This window comes from Nicotiana attenuata, unplaced genomic scaffold (assembly GCF_001879085.1).
Source record: "Nicotiana attenuata strain UT unplaced genomic scaffold, NIATTr2, whole genome shotgun sequence".
NCBI lineage: Eukaryota > Viridiplantae > Streptophyta > Magnoliopsida > Solanales > Solanaceae > Nicotiana > Nicotiana attenuata.
Window position 1 is genome coordinate 197,888 of NW_017671870.1, and position 23,773 is coordinate 221,660.

At 37.1% G+C, this 23,773-nt stretch overlaps 2 protein-coding genes across 2 annotated transcripts; both read right to left on the bottom strand.

The window, feature by feature from the left end:
- Positions 1-3,899: 3,899 nt before the first annotated feature.
- On the bottom strand, positions 3,900-6,569 carry LOC109210640. The gene is made up of 7 exons (XM_019374093.1): positions 6,303-6,569; positions 5,969-6,172; positions 5,762-5,854; positions 5,081-5,473; positions 4,886-4,993; positions 4,731-4,801; positions 3,900-4,032 (listed from the first exon to the last, which is right to left on the bottom strand). Exons 1-7 carry the CDS (start codon positions 6,567-6,569, stop codon positions 3,900-3,902), a joined length of 1,269 nt encoding a protein of 422 aa, XP_019229638.1.
- Positions 6,570-8,406: 1,837 nt separating this feature from the next.
- Positions 8,407-12,638, bottom strand: LOC109210641. Its single transcript, XM_019374094.1, has 7 exons — positions 12,318-12,638; positions 11,212-12,189; positions 10,523-10,929; positions 10,120-10,434; positions 9,912-10,017; positions 9,132-9,822; positions 8,407-8,678 (listed from the first exon to the last, which is right to left on the bottom strand). The coding sequence occupies exons 1-7, from the start codon at positions 12,636-12,638 to the stop codon at positions 8,407-8,409; spliced, it is 3,090 nt and encodes a 1,029-aa protein (XP_019229639.1).
- Between the last annotated feature and the right edge of the window lie 11,135 nt (positions 12,639-23,773).

Genomic DNA, 23,773 nt, shown 5'->3' on the forward strand with positions numbered 1-23,773 from the left:
CAATGGACAAGCCGAATCAACAAATAAAGTTATTATTAATAACTTGAAGAAAAGACTAGAGGAGTCAAAAGGTAAGTGGCCAGAAGTGCTACCTGGAGTCTTGTGGGCTTACCGAACAACAGCAAAAACAAGCACAGGAGAGACACCATTTTCACTTGTGAACGGTGCTGAAGCCTTAATTCCAGTTGAAATAGGAGAGCCAAGTACGAGATATACCCAAGAAACCGAAGACTCAAATGAGGAGGAGATGCAAGTAAATCTCGATTTGTTTGAAGAAAGGAGAGAAACAGCTTTAATAAGGGTGGCTCCGCAGAAACAAATTATGGAGCGATATTACAATAGAAAAGCTCATCTTAGGTACTTCAAGATTGGGGACTACGTACTCAAGAAAGTTTTCCAATCCACGAGAGCAGCCAATGCAAGGAAGTTGAGTCCAAATTGGGAAGGACCTTACAAGGTTCGAGGTATCGCTGGAAAAGGTGCATATGAGTTGGAAACCATGGATGGCAAGGTTCTACCCTCGAGTTGGAATGTTGTTCATCTGAAGAAGTACTATTTCTAAGGAAAGGAAATACCCACGGTCAGGTACCCCTTAATTACGATTTTTATTTTTGTACAGTTAAAATTATACTAACAATTTTAGATGATAGGCAAAAAGCTAGCCCACACCAAATGATTATATTAGACCTGAAAGACACGCGGAAGCAACATAATTCTCGGTCTAGGGTTACAATCTTTCTGATGGAAATATAAAGGGTTAAGCAGTCATCATCTAAATTATACCTCCGAGACCTGTATGTTTTTCCTTTTAAGGAAAAGGGCCGCATGAAAGGAATAATCAAGTGCTCGAGATTTCATACTTAAAAGCTCAAACACTTGGGGGACTATATATATAAGGAAGGCAAAGAAGACTGGAACAATCAGAATTCAAGTCAAGCCTAAAAGTCTACCCATCAAATCGAAAGTTCAGAGCAAAGTCACGAGCCAAAAATGCAAGCTTGATTTAAGAACCTATGAAGAATACACTCGTGGATGCAAATTCCAAAAATTTACGAATGTATAGGTTAAAGGCAATATTTAGTCATGGGTAGCCAAGATATACCCTCGATTTTTTTTACAAATCTGTTGTAAAGAAAACAGTTATGAAAAAGTTATAGATGATACTTAAATACATGTAAAATATTACTTAGTTTGATATTTCAAATGAGGAAAAACTTTCTTCAAAGTTATTCAAAGAAACATGTGTTTTCCTATTTCTTCTTTCGTATACAACATTATGAAGTTGAGACGTCTTCTTCATTAAGTGTCGTATATAAAAGGGCCCTCTTTTATAATTCGTGCTTGTTCAAAAAGTCATGAAATTAACAAAGTATTTTTAGATGCTAAAGTTAAAATAGCAAAGGGTAAAACAAAAACTCAAAGTTAAGTGGAAAATAAATCCCCAAACTTATAAAGAATAAGGCAAGGGCAAACCACTAAAAGAGTAAAACAGAAACTCGAAATAAAGATGTCATAAAAGTTGGACAAAAAACTTTATAATATCATAATAACTTGGTTAAAACTAAGTGTGAACTTAGTTTCAACTTAATTGTCTTTACAAAAAAACCCGAAACAAACTAGGGGCAAGATCTTCCAAAACATCACCCCAAATGGGACCAGGGGTAAAACTTCTAAATGTTCCACCATTAAAAAAACAAAACAACACTTCACATTTTCTTAAACTTTCACTAAGGGACAAAATCTGAACCAGGATTGTGAAGAACGGCATCATCAGAAGCAGGAAGAGTAACTTGAGCGGAAGGAGATTGAATAGCAGCCTCACCAGGAGTAATTTCATCACCCTCGGGAATGTCAGTCACGGGTGAAGAAAAGCTTTGACTTTGTTGGGTTTTCTCAATGGTCTCCTTAATCTTTGCAATCTCAGCAGCTAAGTCAAAGCCTTCCTGGCTTGCTTCCATTAAAGTATCATGGTGTGCGTTCAAAAAAGCCCAACTTACTTCAACGGTAGTCTTGTCCTCAAGGGCTTCATAGTCTCTTTCCCAATGCTCAACCTCATTCCTAAGTTCTTCCTTCTCAGTTAAGGCAGCATCATAAGAAGCCAGCAGGGGGCAAGAGAATTCTCCAAAAATCAAACTCTATCAGAAGACATTCGGAGATCTTCTTGAGCTTGGGTGAGCGTTTGAACAAGTTCACCAGCATAAACTTCTTTCTGATTCAATAGGTATTTCAGACCTCTGATCTCTTCAGTAGCTCTAGAAAGTTGTTCAGCAAATGAAGACTCAAGAAGGTTCTTGTCTTTGCCCGCCTGATTAGAAGAGGCTCTCTCAACCGCTAGTTCTGCTGCCAACACCTTTACTTGCTGCTCCAAGGTACACTTGTTTTCCTCTAAAACCTCCATTTCAAGTTGAAGACTCTCGTACTACTCTTTCCAATTATCTGCCTCAGTATGATAGTACTACTATAAAAAGGACCTTTAGTGGCAATAAAAAACAGCATTGGCGGCAATAACAATTGCCGCTATAACATTTACAAGCAATTAATCTTTAGCCGGTGATGCCGGGGTCGGTAAAGCCTTTAGCGGCATTTCTGCCAAAAGCTGGTAAAGGGTATGATTTATTGCCGCTAAAACTCATTTGCTTTAACGGCAATTGTTTGTGGCAATTATTATGGCTGCTAAATCCATTCTAAAAACAACTAATAATGCTCCTTTAACGTCCATTTTTATAGCCACTAAATTCAAAATATTTGTCGCTAAAAGACCATACCTTTAGCGGTAATTATTTTGTGGCAATTCAATTGGCAACAATATCTCTTCTAAAAACGTATTAGTATGCCCCTTTAGCGTCCATTTTAATGGATAGCAAAGTCAATTAAATTGCCGCTAAAAATCATATTTAATAGCAATATAATGGTTACAATATCCCTGTATAAACGTCTTAATCCTATTAAATTGGCACTAAAATTCACAAGCTATAACTGTAAGTTTAGCCACCATTAATAATAGCTACTACATTCTACCAAAAAATAATGCAAATAACAAAACATATTGATATTAATTCATAAAACTATAGTATATCTCGTTAAATCTTAACTAACAAAAGGAAGTACTAATAATCCAAAATATTAATATCACAAATCCTTAAAAAAAACTCATATTGTTTGAAGTAAATAGCTAATGTCACTATATAACTAATCTTAACGAATAACAATCTTCAAATAATCTCTGAAACTCTTCGTCATATTGAAATCTTTCACCCGCTAAATTATCGAACATCAGACTGTATGACCTGAAATTATAAAATAACTATGTCAATAGGAAGTAAATATTACCAAACAACAAAGCTGATAATAATTTGCGAGGTTATGAAACTAAAAGTCCATAACCATCTTTGTGGTAGTACACGGCATGACTAAAGGGATAACAGAAAGCTAAAATGAACTCCTGGAACCATCCTTTCTGATAGAAAGGGTATATTTTTTTTATACTGCCGCAGGAATTGTTATTTTAAATTAATGAGGACACTACTAAGTTTCACAAGGAATTCCACTTATAAAGATAATGTGTAATGATAACCTCCAACCAAAGCTTTTCTAAGTTAAGAATATTCTTTACGAAGTTCAGAATAATATCACGCATACACTATCTCTTTGTTTCCAATGCATGTTTCAGCGGCAAAAAGGTTGACATACTTTGGAGGGATTTCTTATGGCAAGGAAGAAGAACACAGAACCTTCAACTTGGTAAGATAGGAAACAGTCACCACAGATAAGGAGGCAGGTGGACTTGGAGTGAAGAACTTTAAGATACAGAGGAACAGCTTACTGCGGAAGTGACTATAGAATTTAGTGTCGAAGAGGAGGCACTTTGGAGATCTGCAGTTACGGTAAAATATGGACTCCTAATCCCTTGGATCACTAGACAGGTTCAGCAACACAGTCCCTATGGTATATGGAGGCAAATTAGAGTTCACTGGAATTCTTTTTTTGCCAACACCTCTTTCAAGTTGGAACTGAGAACCTCCTTTACAGAACCTTGTGTATCAACAAAGCAATTTAGTGACTCAAGCAATTTAGTTATTTATCAGTAGAAATCAAAGAGATAGGTAATGACTAAATGACTCACAGATATATGGAGCAAAATTAAGAGCTTTATACAAATAAGCAAGTCATACAGATCATATAAGTGTTTAAGTAAAAGTGACTGGGTTCGACTGAACCCGCACACTATAAGCTAGCTCCTCCTTTGGTAACAATATTATTCAGGCAGAACATGAGTTGACTTGAGGATAGAACAACCTCATGCAATAATGCACAGCCTGAGATTATAACAGAGGAAACCACCAGTAAGAATTTAACAAATTTGAATGGCTGCCAGTACAAAACTGAATTGCTGCTAGTTCTTGAGGACAAGAATTAACTTAAGGGGTCTGGAACCATTCTCTTTTGAAGAAGTTCTTTCCTGTTCGCAGTGTGTTCAACACAACTTTTAAACTTCTAAGAGTCATAAACAAAGGAGAACAATAGGAAGTCACAAATGGCACTTCCTGATAAAAAGGGTAACAAATGGCACTTGGAAAAGAAACAGTTCCTATTGAACATATTGGAACATACATACAAGAACAGCACATTGCCTCTAAGTTTTTACTTTTTCTGATGTTTAGGTTAGTATATTTTGACAAAAGTTTTAGGTAAGTATCAGATTCTCAATAAGACAATAACATTCAACATACCCAGCTAGAATAACTAGTGTGAACCAGAAGGTATGCAACACCTGAGTTGCACCAAGTTTCGCATCTCTTTGCTGAGGTAGAAAATTTCCATTCTAGCTCACACTTAATTTTGCAAAAGTTTGATCAAACAATAGAAAACTTAAATAGTAGCTTGCCGAAGGATAAATATGAGTAGTACCATGAGACATTGAAGTATTTTCAGCAACATTAGGTATCCTTGATGTTTGTGGTACTCGTTCATGGCCACTATTGGCAGAAGGAACCTGATAAATATTAACACACCAGATAACAACACTTTTATAGGATTAAAACTTCATTAATAATGTGCATAACTTATAAAATCGAGTTACCTGTTCAATTGAGGTGCCATTGATATTTTGAGGCATAGATTCATTGGAAGCATATTTGCGCATCAATTGTCGCATTTCGAGTAATTCTGATTGCATCTTCTCCTGATTTTGTTTCATCAGATTCATTTCTTCATTGTGTTTATCTTTTAACTCGGTTATCTCTTGTGTTAACCTTTGGACAGCTTCATTAGAGGAATCCTCTCCAACAATATTTTCTAAGAAAGATCTACTACCCCATAAACCAGAAGGAGTTGGACCAAGTCCTAAACCACGAACATATCCACTTTTGTCATTTCCGAACACCTGAGAATACACATCGCCTTCCCAAGCAACAGCGCGAGGAGGTTGGTCAGTAAAGCTCTCACTATTGTTCGTCCTTTCATTTATCATTTCCTGGCCATAAAATACATAAATCCAATTTGGAATTCATTTATTCGCTTTTATGTTTTTTCCTAACTATTTCCCAATTAAGAAAATAAAAGAAAAAAAAAAGAAATCTTACAATTGCCTTGACAGAATCAACATCCAGTGGTCTATCATCCTTACGTTTTGTATGAGTTAATATGAAAACTTGTGCTCATGTAGGCTCTATCCTATTTACAGCCTAATACAATAAAATTGATGTAAGATATACGTGAAAAAAAATTAAAACATTATAGTTAGTAATTTGAACAAGTTTACCTGCTCATCCATCAAGGTAGCAATACTTTTGGATCCTCCTGTGTGAGGCATCTTTTGATTGGCCCTATTATTTCTATTTGCTTGGGAACGCCTCTATCGTTGAAATATTAAAATGATATCTTATAAATTATACATAAAAATTGAGCATAACTAAAATTAAAACACTGAAAATAATCAACTTGAGGTGTTTTAAAGATTTGTTAATACCTTAGTTTTATCTGAAAGCCAATAAGCGACAAGACCACTCCATTGATCCCTCGGTATGCGACTTGGTCTATTTTTCAGCAAAAGGTCTTTAGTCTTATATTTTCGCAAATACTCACCCTTTAACTCACACTTATAATCTTTCCATTTCTTTCCTAGTGACTTTAGGACATAAGCTTCTCCTCGTCTTGGGATAGAGAACTTCTTCTAAAAAAAATAAAGCCGATATTTAGAAAAACATATCATGTATAAAATATTGAAACCATTCATATATTAATAATAATAATAAATAAACAAATAAATAAATAAATAAATAATAATAATAACTACTCCATACCCTCACAAAATCCACCAATTTCTTCTTTTCCTCCTTGTCAAAATTTCTCCAATCATCTACATGTAAAGGTGTTAGTTCTGGAGTTCTCGCAATGATTCCTAGAAAGCTAGCAAGCTTTCGGCCTTTTTCCCCAATAGCTTGGTTACGATTATTAAACGGCACATCAACTACCTTCCCCGGAGGAAGTTTCCAAATATCTTTTAGTAAAGTAGGCCCACGAACCTTTCTTGGCTCCAAATTACCTAGAATAGAAGATTCAAAGGTCATCAAACTTATATGGTTAGTACCATGCAACAATAGAAATTACAGAAAATCACAATAGAACTAGTTCATTATAAGCGTCTACTTCATTATATTAGAGAACAGTCTCTATTGACTGAGAGTGAAACAAGTGCCGACTGTGAAGCAAATAGACAATTAATAGAAGCTTCAAGAAACCAACCTGTGAGTAAACAAATGTATGAATTCAGAACTGTTAGGTCAATGCCAACAAAATCTGTTTCTGTGAGTACAATTCAGAACTGTTTCTGTATGAATTCCAAGCAAATGTGGATTCAAGTGAGTACAATTCAGAACTGTTAGGTCAATGCCAACAAAATCTGAGACCTTCTGATCATCAGGACCAAATTGAGGGGAATTCAAATTTTGTCTTTTGCTCAATGCCAAGTTTAACAAATTTTGAACATGGACACATGACAGAAACTGAATTTTCCGACAGCTCAAGTTCAAGAATGAGTTTATTATATACAAGTGAAGCCAAAGAGAGCTCAAGCAGTAGTTCAAATATGAATAACCATCGTAATGCTGCTAAAATTCAGATGAATGAAATTTTGGTAAATCCTCAAGACATGTCATGGGGGTCTGAGAACAAAATATATTCTCTGTTTTAGTATCCGGTTGGATCAAGAATGAATAAGATTTCAGTAATAACCCATTGAGTTCCTTATCAGAAGACACATGTGGGGAAAATATTGTCTTCCACCATATCTAAGATGTAAATTCGATCTTCTCTTTTTATTTTTCGAATCTACTTCTTATATACGTACAATTATACAAAAGGAGCTGGCCTTAGTGGAGAATCAGGCGGATCAAAATGCACTATCGTTTGCAAAGAAAACTGCAGCTCTAAATCCTTTAGCACCAGTTTTTATGCCCAGATCTACAGGGAATGCTAAAGCAAAAAGTTGTGGAAAAAAGGCTACAAATGTAGTGCCATCTGCTAGTTCAAACCCAGCAGGAACCAACAAGCAAATACAAGATACAGCAGTTGTGGAGAATGATTCAGAGGAACAGGAATTTGATTTTTCTACTAGACAGCTGGTACAAAAGGTTGTGCCACCTGCAGCACTTGCTTTTCAGCCACAATCTCCAGGTATGGACAATCAGAATAAATGTGTTACTGTTAATACAGAGGCAGCAAGGAAAAGTCTTAATTCAGTTGCACCAAAAAATAATCCAAGTCCAGCTAGAATTAATAATAAAAAGGGTGAAGAGGCAGTAATCAAGGTGAAAAGGGTAATGGATCAGCAAAATAAAGAATCAACTGCCAATTGGGTCCAAAGATCTTTTCAGGGGAATGTAGTTGCAACAAATACTTCTTGTCAAGAGATACCTACTCAGGACACTAGAGTTGTAGGGGATTTAGCAAAAAATATTGACAAGGAACAAGTGAAGGATGCTGACTTTGAAAAATTTACAAGCAATGAGAAGGTTAAGTGGAAGGGAGGCAGGCTATGGGAGCAGCAGTCAGAGGAAGACTCAGAAGAGGGACAAATTCCAGATGAAATGCAAAGTGAAGAGGAATTGGGAGGTGATGCAATTGATGAAGAAGAACAAAGTGTGAACAGAACTGTCAAAGCAAAGCAGAACAATAATGATAATGCTGACGTTACTGTTCCATTGAATCCATTACACTAAATCTAAGACTAGATGACACAAAAGACTAGCTACTTGGCTCTTGAAATATATTTCAAGTACAGATAGTTCGCATATAACCAAGTTAAAACACCCATAACTAGTTCGATATCACAATAGAAATTACAGAAAATCACAGTTGCTAATTACACTATATAAACTAGTTAGATTAACCATTATATTCACACAATTAAGATTTGAAATGATTCCAGAGAAAAGTGTTACCTGATTCATCATCACTTCGTTGAACTTCAGTACCACCAGCAGAACTATTCAAATCACAAGATTGATCATCATGTGCCTGATCTTCAGAAGAGTTCTGATTATCCATCAACTGCTCAATATAAGGCTGGGTTGCAGAATGGTTTTGACCATCCATCAAATGCTCAATATAAGGTCTCACATCTTCATCGTCGCCTTGTTCAATTACCAGTCGGTTGCGACCTCTAGTTCGTATAGTTCCTTCTCCAAAATAAAAAAAATATCTAGCTGCATTACGCTATATTAGTACTAGATTGACTCCAACAAATCAGCAGGCCACTTGCAAAACATGAGGAAGCATCATCTAAATCTCAATATGTGAAAAATATCAACAACTCGGGTAACGCAAACAAATCCTTGCGAGAAATATTGTTCTAGAGATAAGAGTTATTTATGCACTAGGAAAATAATTATCAAGTGATAGTAACACCTTATAATATCATATTTAAATGGATACAATAAGCAAAATATAAGTAGAAGAAAGCACAATAAATTCACTCAAACATCCAATATTCAAATTTTTGAAGCAAAAAAATAACACCCTTAGAGTTTATTACATAGCACTTGCAACAAAAATATTCTATAAGTACCACCTATCTTATTCAGAATCACATTCATTTTCTATGTTATTTTCTCCCTCAACATTAGCTTCACCATCATTTGGAGAAGGTTGAGAATCTACGTTTTTATCAATTATTATCCCATCGACACCACTTCTTACCCAATCATTATACTCATCTTCTAAAACACAAGCATTTTCTAAAAGAGCCATGTCAGTGGCATCACTTTGCATTGATGACTCAAACTGCATACTATTTTCCTCTCCCATATTAAAAATGTCTCGAGGTTTAATTAACCTAGGGACAAACCATTCATGATCTTGAGGATCTTGCACAAATATTACTTGTTGAGCTTGTTCTGCAAAAATAAAGGGCTCATGACGTTGTTGATCGCCAGAGTCTGTCAGGTGTGTGAAATTCACAAGTGTGAAACCCAAGTCATCTTCCTTAATTCCTCTACCTTTGGTTACATCAACCCAATCACACTTAAATAAGATGACCTTAAACTCATAGTAGTTTAACTCCACAATATCATTCAATCTGCCATAATATGTGATATTTGCAGATTTTGGAGCATTATCACTTGTACTTGCATAACTTTCAGTCTTTGAAACGACCATAACACCACTATTTTGTGTCACATTGAACTCTTCACTTTGTTTTGTTTGGAATCGATACCCATTATTAACATCGAACGCACTGAATCTTTTTGCAATGTAACTTGGTCCTTGTGCTAGGACTTTAACATCATTTAAGATGTTAGATGTGGCTTCCAACTCCTTTACCTAACCAATTAAAAGATACAACTATAAATGTGGATATTTGTATAAGGATAATAATTTAACGTAAACAATGACTTAGGCCTACTACTTACTTGATCCTTGAACCACTTATGAAATGTATCGAAATGCACACGATCAAGTTGATGTTGTGTCAAACGACGCTTACGATGTGCTCTTTTGATTTCAGCAATATGTTCCCTATACATGTAACTCGCATATATCAATTTTGTTATCAAATAAGTAATATATATATATATATATATATATATATATATATTAAATAATATATATAACACTTACTTTTCATAATTCTCAACCACTTCTGATTCACAAATGAAAAGCACATGCCGATGTGCTTGCAACCATGTTTTGTCATCCAACTCAAATGCATCTACTCCACCGTATGACTCCCCAACAGTAGAAAAAAGAGATTCTTCTTTATTAGCCTCATGCTCAATTTCATCACTCCATTTTCTTGAACAATAAGACCTTGAATCTCCACCCTCTAAATATCGTGAGCAGAATGCCATACACTCATTTGCTATGTATGCGTCCGCTATTGAACCTTCTGGACATGCACGATTACGAACATATAATTTTAAAGTACCCAAATACCTATGGGACAAAGTAATGTTATTAGTTTGATATTAGAGTATTTAACAACTAAAGACATATAACAAAGATTCAGTGATATTCTACATACCTCTCAATTGGATACATCCAGCGATAATGTACTGGTCCTGCATGTTTAGTTTCAGTTGCCAAGTGAATAACCAAGTGTATCATAACAGTAAAGAATCCTGGGAGGAAGAGTTTCTCCATAGTAGACAATGTTTCTGGGATTTTTTCTTCAAGTAGGTTTAACTCTTCTAGGTTTAGCTCTTTGCTACACAAAACACAAAAGAATGTGCATAGTTCAATTAAAATTGAACTTACTCTTTTATCTACTGATCTCCGCAAGGCAAGAGGAAGAAGTTCTTGCATTATAACATGACAATCGTGAGTTTTTAGCCCAGATAACTTTCGTTTGTGAATGCAATGTGAAATATTAGACGCATAGCCATCTGGAAACTTGGCATTTTGTAGTACTTCATAAAATAAGTCCTTTTCCTGCTGAGACATTGTAAAAAAGTTAGCAGGAAGATATGCTCTCCCACTAGCTCAATATTGAGGCCATAAGCTTGGTCTTATTTTCATCTCCTTCAAGTCCAATCGAGCTTCTAAGTTTTTAGACATTTTACCAAGATTCAATAGTGTATAAATTAAGTTATCGCACACATTCTTTTCTATATGCATCACATCAAGATTATGGCGCACCAAGTTAAATTTCCAATAAGGAAGATCGAAAAAAATACTTCTCTTTTTCCATGTGTTTTTCATCACCCCACTTACCCCTTCACTTGACTGGCCGAGAGTAAATTTTATATCTTTAACTTGATTCAGCACTACCGACCCAGATACTGGACAAGGTGCAGGTCTTGTTTCTTTAGTCCCATCAAATGATTTCGCATCATTCCGATATTTGTGTCCCGACTTCAAGAAGCGTCGATGCCCCATGTAACAAAACTTTCTGCCATGTTTCAGCCTTCTAGATTGAGTGTTTATGTTACAAGAAGGGCATGCAAACCGACCATAAGTGCACCATCCAGAGAGAGTACCATATGCAGGAAATTCATTTATAGTCCACATGAGAGCTGCTCGCATTTGAAATATCTCCTTAGTAGAGGCATCGTATGTTTCTACCCCAACATCCCATAATTCATTTAACTCTTCTATTAGAGGTTGCAAAAATACATCGATATTATTGCCAGGCGCTTTGGGTCCAGGAATAAGTAAGGACAGAATGAAGAACTCTTGTTTCATGCACATCCATGGAGGAAGATTATATGGCATTAAAATCACTGGCCATGTACTATGAACAGTTCGCATTGTGCCAAATGGATTGAACCCATCAGAAGCTAGTCCTAGGCGCACATTGCGAGGGTCTCCAGCAAATTGGGGATATTTACTATCAAATTTTTTCCAAGCTTCAGAATCTGCAGGATGTCGTAGAACTCCATTTTTGTTGTGCTCTTCATGATGCCAACGCATTGCTTTAGAAGTTTCCGAAGACATAAACAGTCTTTGTAGCCTTGGTTTTAAAGGAAAATACCTTAGGACCTTGGCTGGGATTTTTCTAGCATCATTTTTCCATCTAGAAGCTCCACAAACATTGCATTTATTGACATTCTTATTAGCAAACTCTTTCCTAAAAAGCATGCAATCATTGGGACAAGCATGAATTTTCTCATACTTTAAGCCCAAGCCTTCAACTATCTTTTTGGTCTCATAGAAAGAAGGAGGCAATTTTTCTCCTTTAGGCAGCGCATCCTTCAATAGTCCAAGTAAAGCATTAAACGATTCATTTGACCATTTGAACATGCATTTTGTACGGTACAGATGCATCAAAAAGGACATTTTGCTAAATTCTTACATCCTGGATATAGTTCTTCATTTGCCTCCTTCATGAGCCGTTCAAACTTATCCACCTCTGGATGCGATTGATTTGCAGATGGATGAGCAGTATTCTCTTGTAAGTCTTGCTCCATGCCACCTAATTCACTAACGTTAGTATCCATGAACTGTGTAACACCTGCAAATGCATCATGTATCATTCCTCTCATATCATCGCCCCTTTGAGTTGACTGACTGCGATTATTTGCTTCAGAATTGTTTGATCCCTTTAGAGACTCACCATGACAAAACCAAGTATCATAGGATGGTATAATACCATTAACCACAAGATGATCATATGGTGTAGCCCGATTTACTTGATGCATAAGCACACACTCCGTACAAGGACATGCAATTTTTTCTCCATCTTGTTTTTCAGAAAAGGCATGATTTAAAAAATCCTCTACTCCATCCAAATATTCTTTACTAACTCTTCACAATACATCCATCTTTTATTTGTAGGATTGTCCATGACATTCAAGATAGTCTTTTCTTTTCTATAAATACTGAAAGAGCTAAAAATGCGTTAGTAAAAAGGTGGAATTAATGAAAAATGTAGTTAAAATAAAATAACCATCCTATTAGCAGGTAATTCCATGGCTCAAAAATATCATTTTAATAATTAAAATTATTAAACAGAAATTTATTTAAAACGATCACTTAAACAATTAAAACTATCAAACAGTTAAACTATCTCTAATTTCTTCTATATTTTTTACATATTGGTTCATTAAATTTTCTAAAATAGAATTATTAAACTTATAATTTATAGAATAACCATATATCATATATTTTAAAACTTTCAAAACTTACTACTCCTATTATGAATTTCCGGAGTACTTAAAAGAGGCTTATGGCAACCCACCGATTTACATTCAGGAAAATGGTCAAAAGACTAGTGTCCAAGGATCAAATCTGGACAATAGCCAAATGCAGATTCACGATACTAGTGTCCAAGGATCAAATCACCTAAAGAGGCTAGTCATAAACATAGTGATCAAGCACATAATGGAGTTCAAATACTACCTAGGAGAGATGACTACAAGATTGGTTGATTTACTTGAGAGAGCTAGAGTCTCGTTACAGATGATAAGGTACTTGGCTTTAGATGAGGCAGATCGAATGCTTGATATGGGGCTATGTAATTACCTTAGCATATGACTTTACATCTTGTAAGACACTACACTACTTTTGTTTGTTTTGCTTTAGAATAAACAGATTCTTACAAAGAATCGTGTCCGCTGACCAAATAGTGCACCTGAGCTTTGTTCTAATTTGCTCGAGCAAAAGACAATTTTTTTGTGGAGATTTTATATTGGCTCACAAGCTTTGGTCTATCTAATGAACTTATCTACATATTCATTATGTGCATTGATTTTCATCTTCATCTGAACAGAATATTGTATGACTCCTATTATATTAGTGGAGTTTCCAGTGCTTACTTATCAAACAGAGTGCATCCCACCCCTCTGGAAAATGGAGGGAAAAAGGTAAAAAGAAACATAAAACATGACAAAAAGGAAAAAATGGAATAAAATTTTAAGTGACTATTATCTCATCGTTTTATTTTCTTTAAAAAAGCATGCATTTCCTTCTTATAGTGGGATAAACATAGCACCTCAGAAAAGCCACAACAGGTAACCTACTACATGTTATGTACACAGTGACTCTTCTTGCCATCTCATGATGCGTTTGATCTGTAGGTGACTCCCCTTATATTTATGCCAAAGTTTCTTACTTATTCCATTTTGACTTTCTCCGACATAGAGTAGAAGAATATTCTTGTTTTTTAATACTTGATTTCTCCATTTTACCCTGATAAAAATGTTTTTACGAATACCGACTATATCAATCAGACATGCTGAATCTTATGGATGCTACAAAATCTACTTTAGGCTTGCTAAAACTGAAGATACTAATGTAATGCTGAAACCAGTACCAACCAAATAAATGGTAGACCTGATTACCTGGCCTTTCTCACATCCACCCAAATCGCTCTTCTCCACTATTGGCATTACAATGGGTGTTTATGATATGTGTCACAGGTAACAATAGAGAAAACAGAAATTGTAAACACAAAAAGGCAGCAGCTATAACAAACAACTATCAATCAGAGAAAACAACAAAAACGCAGCAAACAAACAAAAAACAATAGAGTAACAGGGGAAGAATCAATTCAATGAATCGACTATCAATCTAATAGCAAGCAGGGAGATATCACAAATAACTTAGCAAACACAAAAAAGCTATACTTTGATATCGACGATTGAGCATATTCGAGCAGCATCAACCCAAAATCAACTCAAATCGCGACTCGCATATGCAGAAAAAACTGTACTTTCGCAAATCTCAAATCTGAACAGTTGAAGGTACGAATTTGTACCTGGTAGCAGATTGTTTTGTTAATAAACACATGAAATTGAAATTTGAATCCTGCAACGAACTTGAAACCTACAGGAAAAGAGAAGTGGAAACGGATAAAACAGAGAATACTAACAATGACGATAGAGCATAATCGAGCAGCACAATCCTAACTCCACTGTTAATTGCGTCTGCTGGGTGAAAAAACGAAAATACCTGGGGAAGAAGAGCAGTTATCTGGGGAAGAAGCTGGCCGGAGACCTTCGATTATGTTAATCTGGCCGGCGATTCTAGGATTCTGTCTGCGATTCTGGCTGGGGAAGAACAACGATTATTCCGTTCAATGAAACGATAAAAACTCGCCAAGCCTATATGTAGACTCTGTAAATTGTATCCTTTTTGATGAAGGAAAATCGATATGTGAGATTCCTACCCTATTCGTTGAAGAAAAATCGTATCCCGTTCAAAATAGGTTTTCCTATTTTTTCTGATTGGAGGGAATTGATGGATTCTTTTTTGTGCAAATTGGAGGGAATCGATCGATTATTTTTTGTGCAAACTGGAGGGAATCGATCGATTATTTTGTTGTGCAAAATAATTTGGAGGGAACGATTTATTTGGCAGGGAGGGAAAGTTTTTAAAAAGAAACAAAAGAAAAACCTATATGCGTCGGTTATTAGTCGATTAATTGTTTTTAATGGCAATTTATTTTAATTGCCGGTAAAAGGTTGTTTTTAGTGGCCAATGGTCATTTGCCGCATATACTTTAGCTTATAGAATATACTAGCGGCAATTGACTTATTGCCGCTAAATAATTGCCGCCAAATGCCCTTTTTGTAGTAGTGTTAATTGAGTTTGAGCTTTAATCGCTAGTGTTTTGCACTAATGGTGTGTTTTATACCTTGTAGGAGTGATTCCGAGCTATATAGATGTTATGGAATGAATTCTAGTGATTTGGAGCTTTAAAGTCTGAGTAAAAGCCAAAGGAATTAAGCCGGGATCGGATTCGGGGATCAACGGATGATAGAGCAATGAAACGAAGAATCGAGTAGGCATATTGCGCACTGTCTAGTCAAATGCACATAACTTTTTTCTCAGAACTCTATTTGGGCTTCACAATATATGGTTGAAAAGCTAACTCAAATGACTAAAACGTCCATGTTTTACGTTTTCCCAAATTCCAAATTAAAAGGGTGAAAAATGCGGTCGAAACCGCAACCGTGGACCTTAATGCGGGCTGAGGCAGTGCACTGGGAAAATACCGAGCTCGGACCGCGCCCGCGAGCGTCCAAACCTGATAAATTATCCTGTTTGCGTATGAGAAGGTATAATTGTTTGGACATACATGAAAAATGGTATTTTTAGGGGTTGTACATACTTTTGACACAGATTCGACCTAAGGAGGCAAGAACACACTAGGAGCAAGGCGGAGAATTCTTCTACGAGTTTTTCACTTCCTTCTTCCTATTTTCAATATTGGTTATGACTTTTAGTATTGTAAGTTTTACATACTATTATGAATAGCTAATTTGTTATCTAGGGTTTTGATGGAACCTTTTGTAGGATAAATTCTTGTTATGTCTTTATATAATTGATCAGTCGTTGGATTTCTCTACTTGTTCAACTATGTATTTATTGTTGTTGATTGAATGGTCATCGATTGACTGTGCCTATTTATTATGTGTTTCTTGAGAAATGATACATATTTAGGTGGTTGTTGAACAATGTCACTCCTAACGTATTTCATAAATCAATACAACGGGTTTAAAGGTAGGTTTAGAAATAACAAAGCCTTGACGTGGTCATAATGAGCGGTTAGATAAATCCAACTAGCGTAGTTCGAGAGAATATGTCTAGCATATTATTGTTGTTGCTCGAGAGAGAATTACGGCACCTAAAGTGCTCACGATCAGTAGAGAAATACATTAGCAAAATTGTAGGGAACATAGCTAGAAGGATTCTGACAATTGGGGAAATCATAACTCTAGACCTCCTTAATTTAGTCTCCAACCCTTTGTCTTGTTAGTTGATAATTTTACTGCTTTCTAGTATTTGTTAGTTAATTTAAGATTGACATGCTCACCAGTGAGTACGAGCTCTTCAGAATGAAGGACGATGAATCCATTCGAGACATGCACACTCGATTCACTTCTATCATAAATGAGCTACACTCGATTGGTGAAATCATTCCTAGAAACAACCTCGTGAGAAGAATTCTCAGTGTTTTTCCCAGTTCCTAGGAGAGTAAAGTGAATGCCATTACTGAAGCAAAGGATTTACAGGAGCTGACTATAGATGAGCTGGTTGGGAATCTGGAAACCTATGAAATGAAGAAGAGAAAGGTAATTGAAAGAAGAGAACCAAAGAAGGAAAAGAACCTGGTACTCAAGGCAGAAAGCAATGACTCAAGTGGCGAGGATAATGACATAGCTTACTTAACCAGAAGATTTCAGAAAATGGTTAGAAGGAATGGAGGTATACCAAAGAGAGGCAGTTCTAGCAAGCCAAAGAACTATGACCTCTGTCATAAGTGTGGAAAGTCAGGGCATTTCATCAAAGATTGTCCTCTCCTAAAATAAGAACACTTCAAACACAACTATGACAAAGCAGCCAAGAGGAACCCGGTTCCTAATAAACGCTTCAAAAGAAAGAACGCCACTGACAATGTTGTGAAACAAGATCTTGCAGCATGGGGATATTCTTCCAGAGAGTCTGAAGAAGAAGATGATGTAGGTGACAACTCAATGATGACAGTTGAAAGTGAAGCGAATGAGTATGACTCAATATTTGCTTTGATGGCTCAATCAGATGATAATGAAGACGATGACAATGATGAGGTAAATTTTCGGGATGTTCAGAGAAATCTGAAGTCCTACTCTCCTAGAAAACTCATGTCATTAGCTAATGTGTTAATTGATGCTTACCATAGTCTTGTAAATGATAAGGATGCCTTAACTATGGAGTTAGGAGATGGTGAACAAACTAGAGATGACTTGGTAGTTTGTGTGGTTGATTTGAAGCATAGATAATCTGGAAAATAAAAGGAGGTTCTAACTGAGAGAATCACTAGTGTAGAACACGAAAGAGATGATCTGATGGTAGTAGTAGTAGTTGACCTAAAAGAAACCATTGAGAATTACAGTAAAGAAAAAAATGCCTTAATGGAGAAAGTGACTGTTATTGAGTAGGAAAGAGATGACCTCTTAGTGGTGATTGTAGACTTAAAGGAAATAATAAAGGAACTCAAAACTGATTGGAGGCCTGGGAATTACGAAAAAGGAAAGGAAGTGGCTAGTGAGGCACACATTAAACTTGAAAACGAGTTAAATGCTGTAAATACTAGTCTTTGTGCTGAACTTGAGAAAAATAGGTAACTTCAAGCAGAATTGGAAAGAGTAAAAAGCGATCTTGAGAAGTCTCTTAAGTGGATATGGTCCTCGGATGATATTACTACCATGTACGTTAACAATGGTGGAAACATGCAGGGAATAAAGTTTCAAAGGGAGAGAAATCTTTATAACCCTCATAGCAAGTATGTTATTATGCCCGATAATTGGCTGTGTACCTACTGTGGGAACAATGGGCATTTCAAAGAAAATTGTCAAGCCAGGGTTCAGTCTCTTCAGAAAATAAAGTTTTTGCTGAAAGAGGACCATGTGCCACCCATAAAAAGCGCATGTTACATGCATAGACTAGAAGAGCACTTATTCATCCTCTTGTTTATTACAAGGGACCCAAACTTGCTTGGGTTCCTAAATCTAACCCTTGATTCCCTTATGCAGGGAACAATGAAAGGAAGCAGTCAACAATGGTTCATGGATAGTGGATTCTCAAAGCACATGACTTGGAATACTATGGACTTTCTTTCACTAAAAGCCCGGCAAGGAGGGAGTGTATCCTTTGGAAATGGGAAAAAGGGGTACATTCTTGGTGTTGGAAAAATTGGAAAATCACTCACTCACTCAATTGAGAATGTGTACTATGTTAATGGTCTTAACTACAGTCTCTTGAGTGTTTCTCAGATATGTGATAAAGGAAACAAGGTGGAGTTCTTGTCCAAATAGCACAGTTACAAATCTAGTAACTGGTGAAGTGGTACTTGTGGCCAAAAGATACAAGAATATCTACGTTGCTGATTTTGAGTCCCTACAAAGTGGTGATCTGAGCTGTTTGAAAGCAGTTGATGATGATGCTGAACTATGCCATAGAAGGCTGGGGCATGCATGCTTCTCTCTACTGAATAAACTGGTTCAGAAGGACCTGTTCGTGGTCTGTCCAAGTCAAAGTTCAAAGAGCACAAGGTTTATGATGCATGCGCTAGAGGAAAGCATGTGAAATCCTCATTCAAGCCAAAGAAGGATGTCAACACCTCAAAACCACTTGATCTCCTTCATATGGATCTATGTGGTCCTATGAGAGTGCAAAGCAGGGGAGGAAAAAGATACATTTTTGTGATAGTGGATGACTACTCCAGATTCACTTGGACTCTGTTCCATAGAACAAAAGATGAGACCTTTGAAGTTTTTGTAGCCTTTGTGAAGAAAATTCAAGTGAAGATGGAATCAAAAGTAGCATGCATTAGATCAGATCATGGAACAGAATTTGTCAATGCTAAGTTTGATGAATTCTGCAATGAGAATGGGATTACCCACAACTTCTCAGCCCCAAGAACTCCACATCAAAATGAAGTTGTGGAAAGGAAGAACAGAACCCTTGAAGAAAGGGCAAGAACAATGTTTATCGATAGTGGGTTTGCTAAGAACTTCTGGGCTGAAGCTATCAACACTGCTTGCTACATGGTGAATAGGTGCATGATCATATCTCTATTGAACAAAACTCCCTATAAGTAACTGAATGGAAGGAAGCCTAAACTCACTTAAGAACATTTGGGTGCAAATGTTATGTTCTCAACAATGGAAAGGATTAGCTTGGAAAATTTGATGCCACGAGTGATGAAGAAATATTTTTGGGATATTCTTCTCAAAGTAAAGCCTACAAGGTATACAACAACCGGACTCAGTGTGTTGAGGAGAGTGTACACGTAATCTTTGATGAATCCTACCTCTCCTGTGAGAAGAACAACAGGGATGATCAAGATGGAGAGCCTCTGCTGGTTCTAGGTGAGCTCTTTGATATGGCAAATGGAAAGGCAGATATGATGAGTCAAGTGAAGGAGACAAGTGAAGACAATGCTGTCACTTCGTCATCAGCCAGAAAGGAACCAGGTACTACAATTACAACCCCTGAAGCTGAAGAAAGAGTGGTTGATGCAATTCAAAGTACTCCACAGGTAGCTGAAAGAAGGATACAAGGGAACCCGTCATGATTACCTAGCTCCTCTACAAATGAAGATCAAGCGCCCAATTGGAAATACAAAAGCACCCATCCTCTTTACAACATAATTACTCCTCTGTATTCGCGAGTCCAAACTAGATCAAAAGCCAGAAATTCACTTGCCTTCTTAGTATTTCTCTCTCAAATAGAGCCTAAAAACATTAAGGAAGCCTTAAAAGATGCAGATTGGATCACAGCCATGCAAGATGAGCTACATCAATTATAAAGGAACAACGTATGGCACCTGGTACCTAGACCCTCAAATTGAACCATCATAGGAACCGGGTGGGTATTTAGGAATAAGCTTGATGAACACGGAAACACTACAAGGAACAAGCCAAGGTTAGTTGTCCAAGGCTACAATCAGGAGGAAGGAATTGATTATGATAAGACTTTTGCTCCGATTGCTCGCATGGAAGAAATCAGAATCCTCATTGCCTTTGCATCACATATAGAATTCACTCTATTCCAAATGGATGTCAAAAGTGCATTTCTGAATGGTTTCCTCAAAGAAGAAGTGTATGTAAAGCAACCTCCAGGTTTTGAATGTCATGTACACCCTGAATATGTGTTCAAATTAGACAAGGCATTGTATGGATTGAAGCAGGCTTCTCGAGCTTGGTATGAGAGGTTGTCAAAGTTTCTCTTAGAAAATGGCTTTGCAAGAGGAAAAATTGACAACACTTCGTTTTTGAAGAAGCGAGGGAGGAACCTGCTCATTGTTCAGGTATATGTTGATGATATCATTTTTAGGGCAACAACTGATTCACTATGTGAGGAATTTGCAAAACTCATGGGAAGTGAGTTTGAGATGAGCATGATTGGTGAGTTGAATTTCTTCTTAGGTCTTCAAGTGAAGTAGTCCACAAAGGGAATATTCATTAGTCAACAGAAGTATATTAAAGAGCTCTTGAAGAGGTTTGACATGAAGGATCAATAGTGATTGACACTCCCATTGCCACTGCTACTCGACTAGACATGGACGAATCTGGCTCCTCTGTGAATCAAACAATGTATAGAGGCATCATTGGATCTCTCCTCTATCTTACTGCAAGCAGGCTAGATATTGTTTTCAGTATGGGTCTATGTGCAAGATTTTAGTTAAATCCCAAGGAATCTCATCTGAAGGCTGCCAAAAGAATCCTAAGATATTTTAAGGGAACACAGGACTCGGTTCTGTACCACCCTTCAGGTGATAATTTTAATCTTATTAGGTATGCTGATGCTGATTATGCAGGTTATCTTGTCGATAGAAAAAGCACATCTGGAATGGCTCACTTCTTGGGATCATGCCTTATCTCATGGGTCACAAGAAAGCAAAATTCCGTAGATCTTTCAACAACCGAAACAGAATATGTTGCTGCAGCCTCCTATTATGCTCAGCTTCTATGGATCAAACAGCAGTTGGAAGACTTTGGAGTATACACTGACTGTGTGCCTCTTCTGTGCGATAACACAAGTGCACTCAACATGGCCAAAAATCCAGTCCATCATAAAAGAACCAAACACATTGATGTGAGACATCATTTTCTCGGAGACAATGTGGAAAAGGGGCTTATCTATATGAAGTTTTGCAGCACATAGGACCAAATTGCAGATATCTTTACCAAAGCCCTGAGCAGAGAACACTTTGAGAAAAACAGGCTGGAATTGGGGCCAATAAAGCCTAATTGAGAACCTGATTGCTACCATATGGCTATGAAAATCACATATAGGTAAAATTAGCTAAAGTATTTTCCGGCCAAGTCTAACTCACTTCTATACTGTTACAGGTAGACACGCATGATGATTATAGAAGCTGCTGAGGCAATGCATGAGCGGTAAAAGAAGGTAGAGCATTTTGTAAAGACTGGTCAGGAACCTGGTTCTTGTGCCCCAGGTTAGTAGTCTTCTACTTTTCTCATACATATCTTAAAAGAACAAAAAATAATGCCACATCATCAACCTTTTCAGACTCTGTATGTCACGTCTTTTTGTTCAAATCCTTTCACTTCCCTCTGAAATGTTACATCTTCCCACGCATCTAGCCCCGTTTCAGATACCGTTTCTCTTTCCTTCATAATTGCCATTCACCTCATTATAACCCTCTCACTCCCAAAAAAATTGATCGACCATATCTATTCTCCTCAGTCTCTCTAGAACCTTCAAGAAAAATTTTATACCATGGCTGAGGATCAAACAATCTCTCCTACCACTGAAGAGAAAAACCTCGAGTCTTCTCCTGAGGGAACAACACCAGTCATCTCTTCTTCCACCACTGAAAACCCTAAACCAGTTCCTCCTTCACCCTTCACCTCTCTCCCTACTCCCTCTGATTTTACTCATCCTCTAAGTGTTGAGAACTCAGACAACCCTAAGAATGAAAACTTATCTCCCATGTTGCCTGAGACACTCAAAGAATAGAGTAAAGATGACATTGCAGTTCCGGAGAAAAAGAGTAAGTCTTCATCGACAGAAAAAGCTTCATCGATCAGTCCTGAAAGTTCTAAGGGTTCTAAGGAAATCTCTGATAAGTCTGTAAGTACTCCTGTCTCTCCTGTTGTTGCTTCTATGGAACTTCAAGAGAGGGATGCCATAGAAAATATGTCGACTATTGCTACTGTGGAATTATTAGGAAGGAAAAGTCCACTGTGTCTGAGGCTTAAGGGAAAGAAACTCAGTCCTTGGTGGGAGAAAGAGCAATGGTGCTTTTTGAACAACCTGCACCACAAGAGACTACTGGGACCCCTCTTGATGGACCTAATCCCTCTCTTGAGGAAACAAGTCAGGAATCATCTTCCTAGGTTAGTATCAACCCTGCTCCTTCTCCTCACTTTGATGCTGAGCCTTTGGAAGTAGTGGCTCATGTTATGAGGTCCAGTGATGAAGAAGATCAGGATGATGTTGCTCTGAGTGCGTTCATTGCCGTAAGGAGGCCAGTAGCAACTCCTGAGCCTCTTCCTAAGCGACCTACCACACAAGGTTGCAGAAGAAGGAGGCTTTTGAGTCTGCCTTAAAAAAGAGTAAGAGAAGTAACAGGAAGAAGAAGAAATAGCTGGTGAAGAAAGGTAAAATTGTTTATGACAAGAATATCCCAGTTGTGGAAGTTGATGAGGAAGCCACAGAGGAACTAAGTTCCTTGATCAGGAAGTCTAAGAAAAAGAAGCACTCTACTGAGAGTAATTCAAAAGTGGTTGTTGAAACACCAGTAACAAGTCAGTAAAGGATAGTAGCAAGTTGAAGGAAGCTGTGGTAGAATAGTCTGTGTCTGATGAGGATGTGCAAGTGAAGTCTAGTGGGAAAGTTAAGTCCAGTGGAAAGTCTGTGAAAAGGAAGTTGGGGTATGTGAAGGAACCCAGTTCTGTGAAGAAGGAAAGAAAGGAAAGTATATCTGGTAAAGAAAGGTTGAGGTATCAGAAAGTGCTGTGGGGTCATACTTTTGACACTGAGATTTCTGATATGGCTAGAATGCGTCAAGTGATTGAGATGGTTGAGTTTCAACAGTGGGGAAACCTATTCAAGGTGGATGTGCCCAAGGTATATGAGGAAGAGGTTCAAAGTTTCCATGCAGACCTCTTTACCGTTGGATCTGATCAAATCTATGCACTGGTAAATGGCGTCGACATTGTTATGGACTCTGCTCTATTAGGAGACATACTTAAGGTTCCTGCTAAAGGTATGTCTTCTGTTAGAGATGCCTGTGACTCAAACTTTAGGCATTCTATAGTTAAGGAAGAAGCAGTGCAGGGGGGGGGGGGGGAATGGTGGCATAAGAAATAAGTAAGTA

What these genes read in the sequence shown, in the direction of transcription:
- LOC109210640 (XM_019374093.1), bottom strand. Translation starts at nt 6,569, where the DNA reads ATGACCTTTGAATCTTCTATTCTAGGTAATTTGGAGCCAAGAAAGGTT. An exon ending in AATTGGTGGATTTTGTGAGG is followed by an intron (nt 6,173 to 6,302) that starts GTATGGAGTAGT and finishes TATTTTTTTTAG; the next exon opens with AAGAAGTTCTCTATCCCAAG. An exon ending in ACACTAGTTATTCTAGCTGG is followed by an intron (nt 4,033 to 4,730) that starts GTATGTTGAATG and finishes TTGATACACAAG; the next exon opens with GTTCTGTAAAGGAGGTTCTC.
- LOC109210641 (XM_019374094.1), bottom strand. Translation starts at nt 12,638, where the DNA reads ATGCATCAAGTAAATCGGGCTACACCATATGATCATCTTGTGGTTAAT. An exon ending in ATAAGTGGTTCAAGGATCAA is followed by an intron (nt 9,823 to 9,911) that starts GTAAGTAGTAGG and finishes TTAATTGGTTAG; the next exon opens with GTAAAGGAGTTGGAAGCCAC. An exon ending in TCAACCTTCTCCAAATGATG is followed by an intron (nt 8,679 to 9,131) that starts GTGAAGCTAATG and finishes ATTTTGGAGAAG; the next exon opens with GAACTATACGAACTAGAGGT.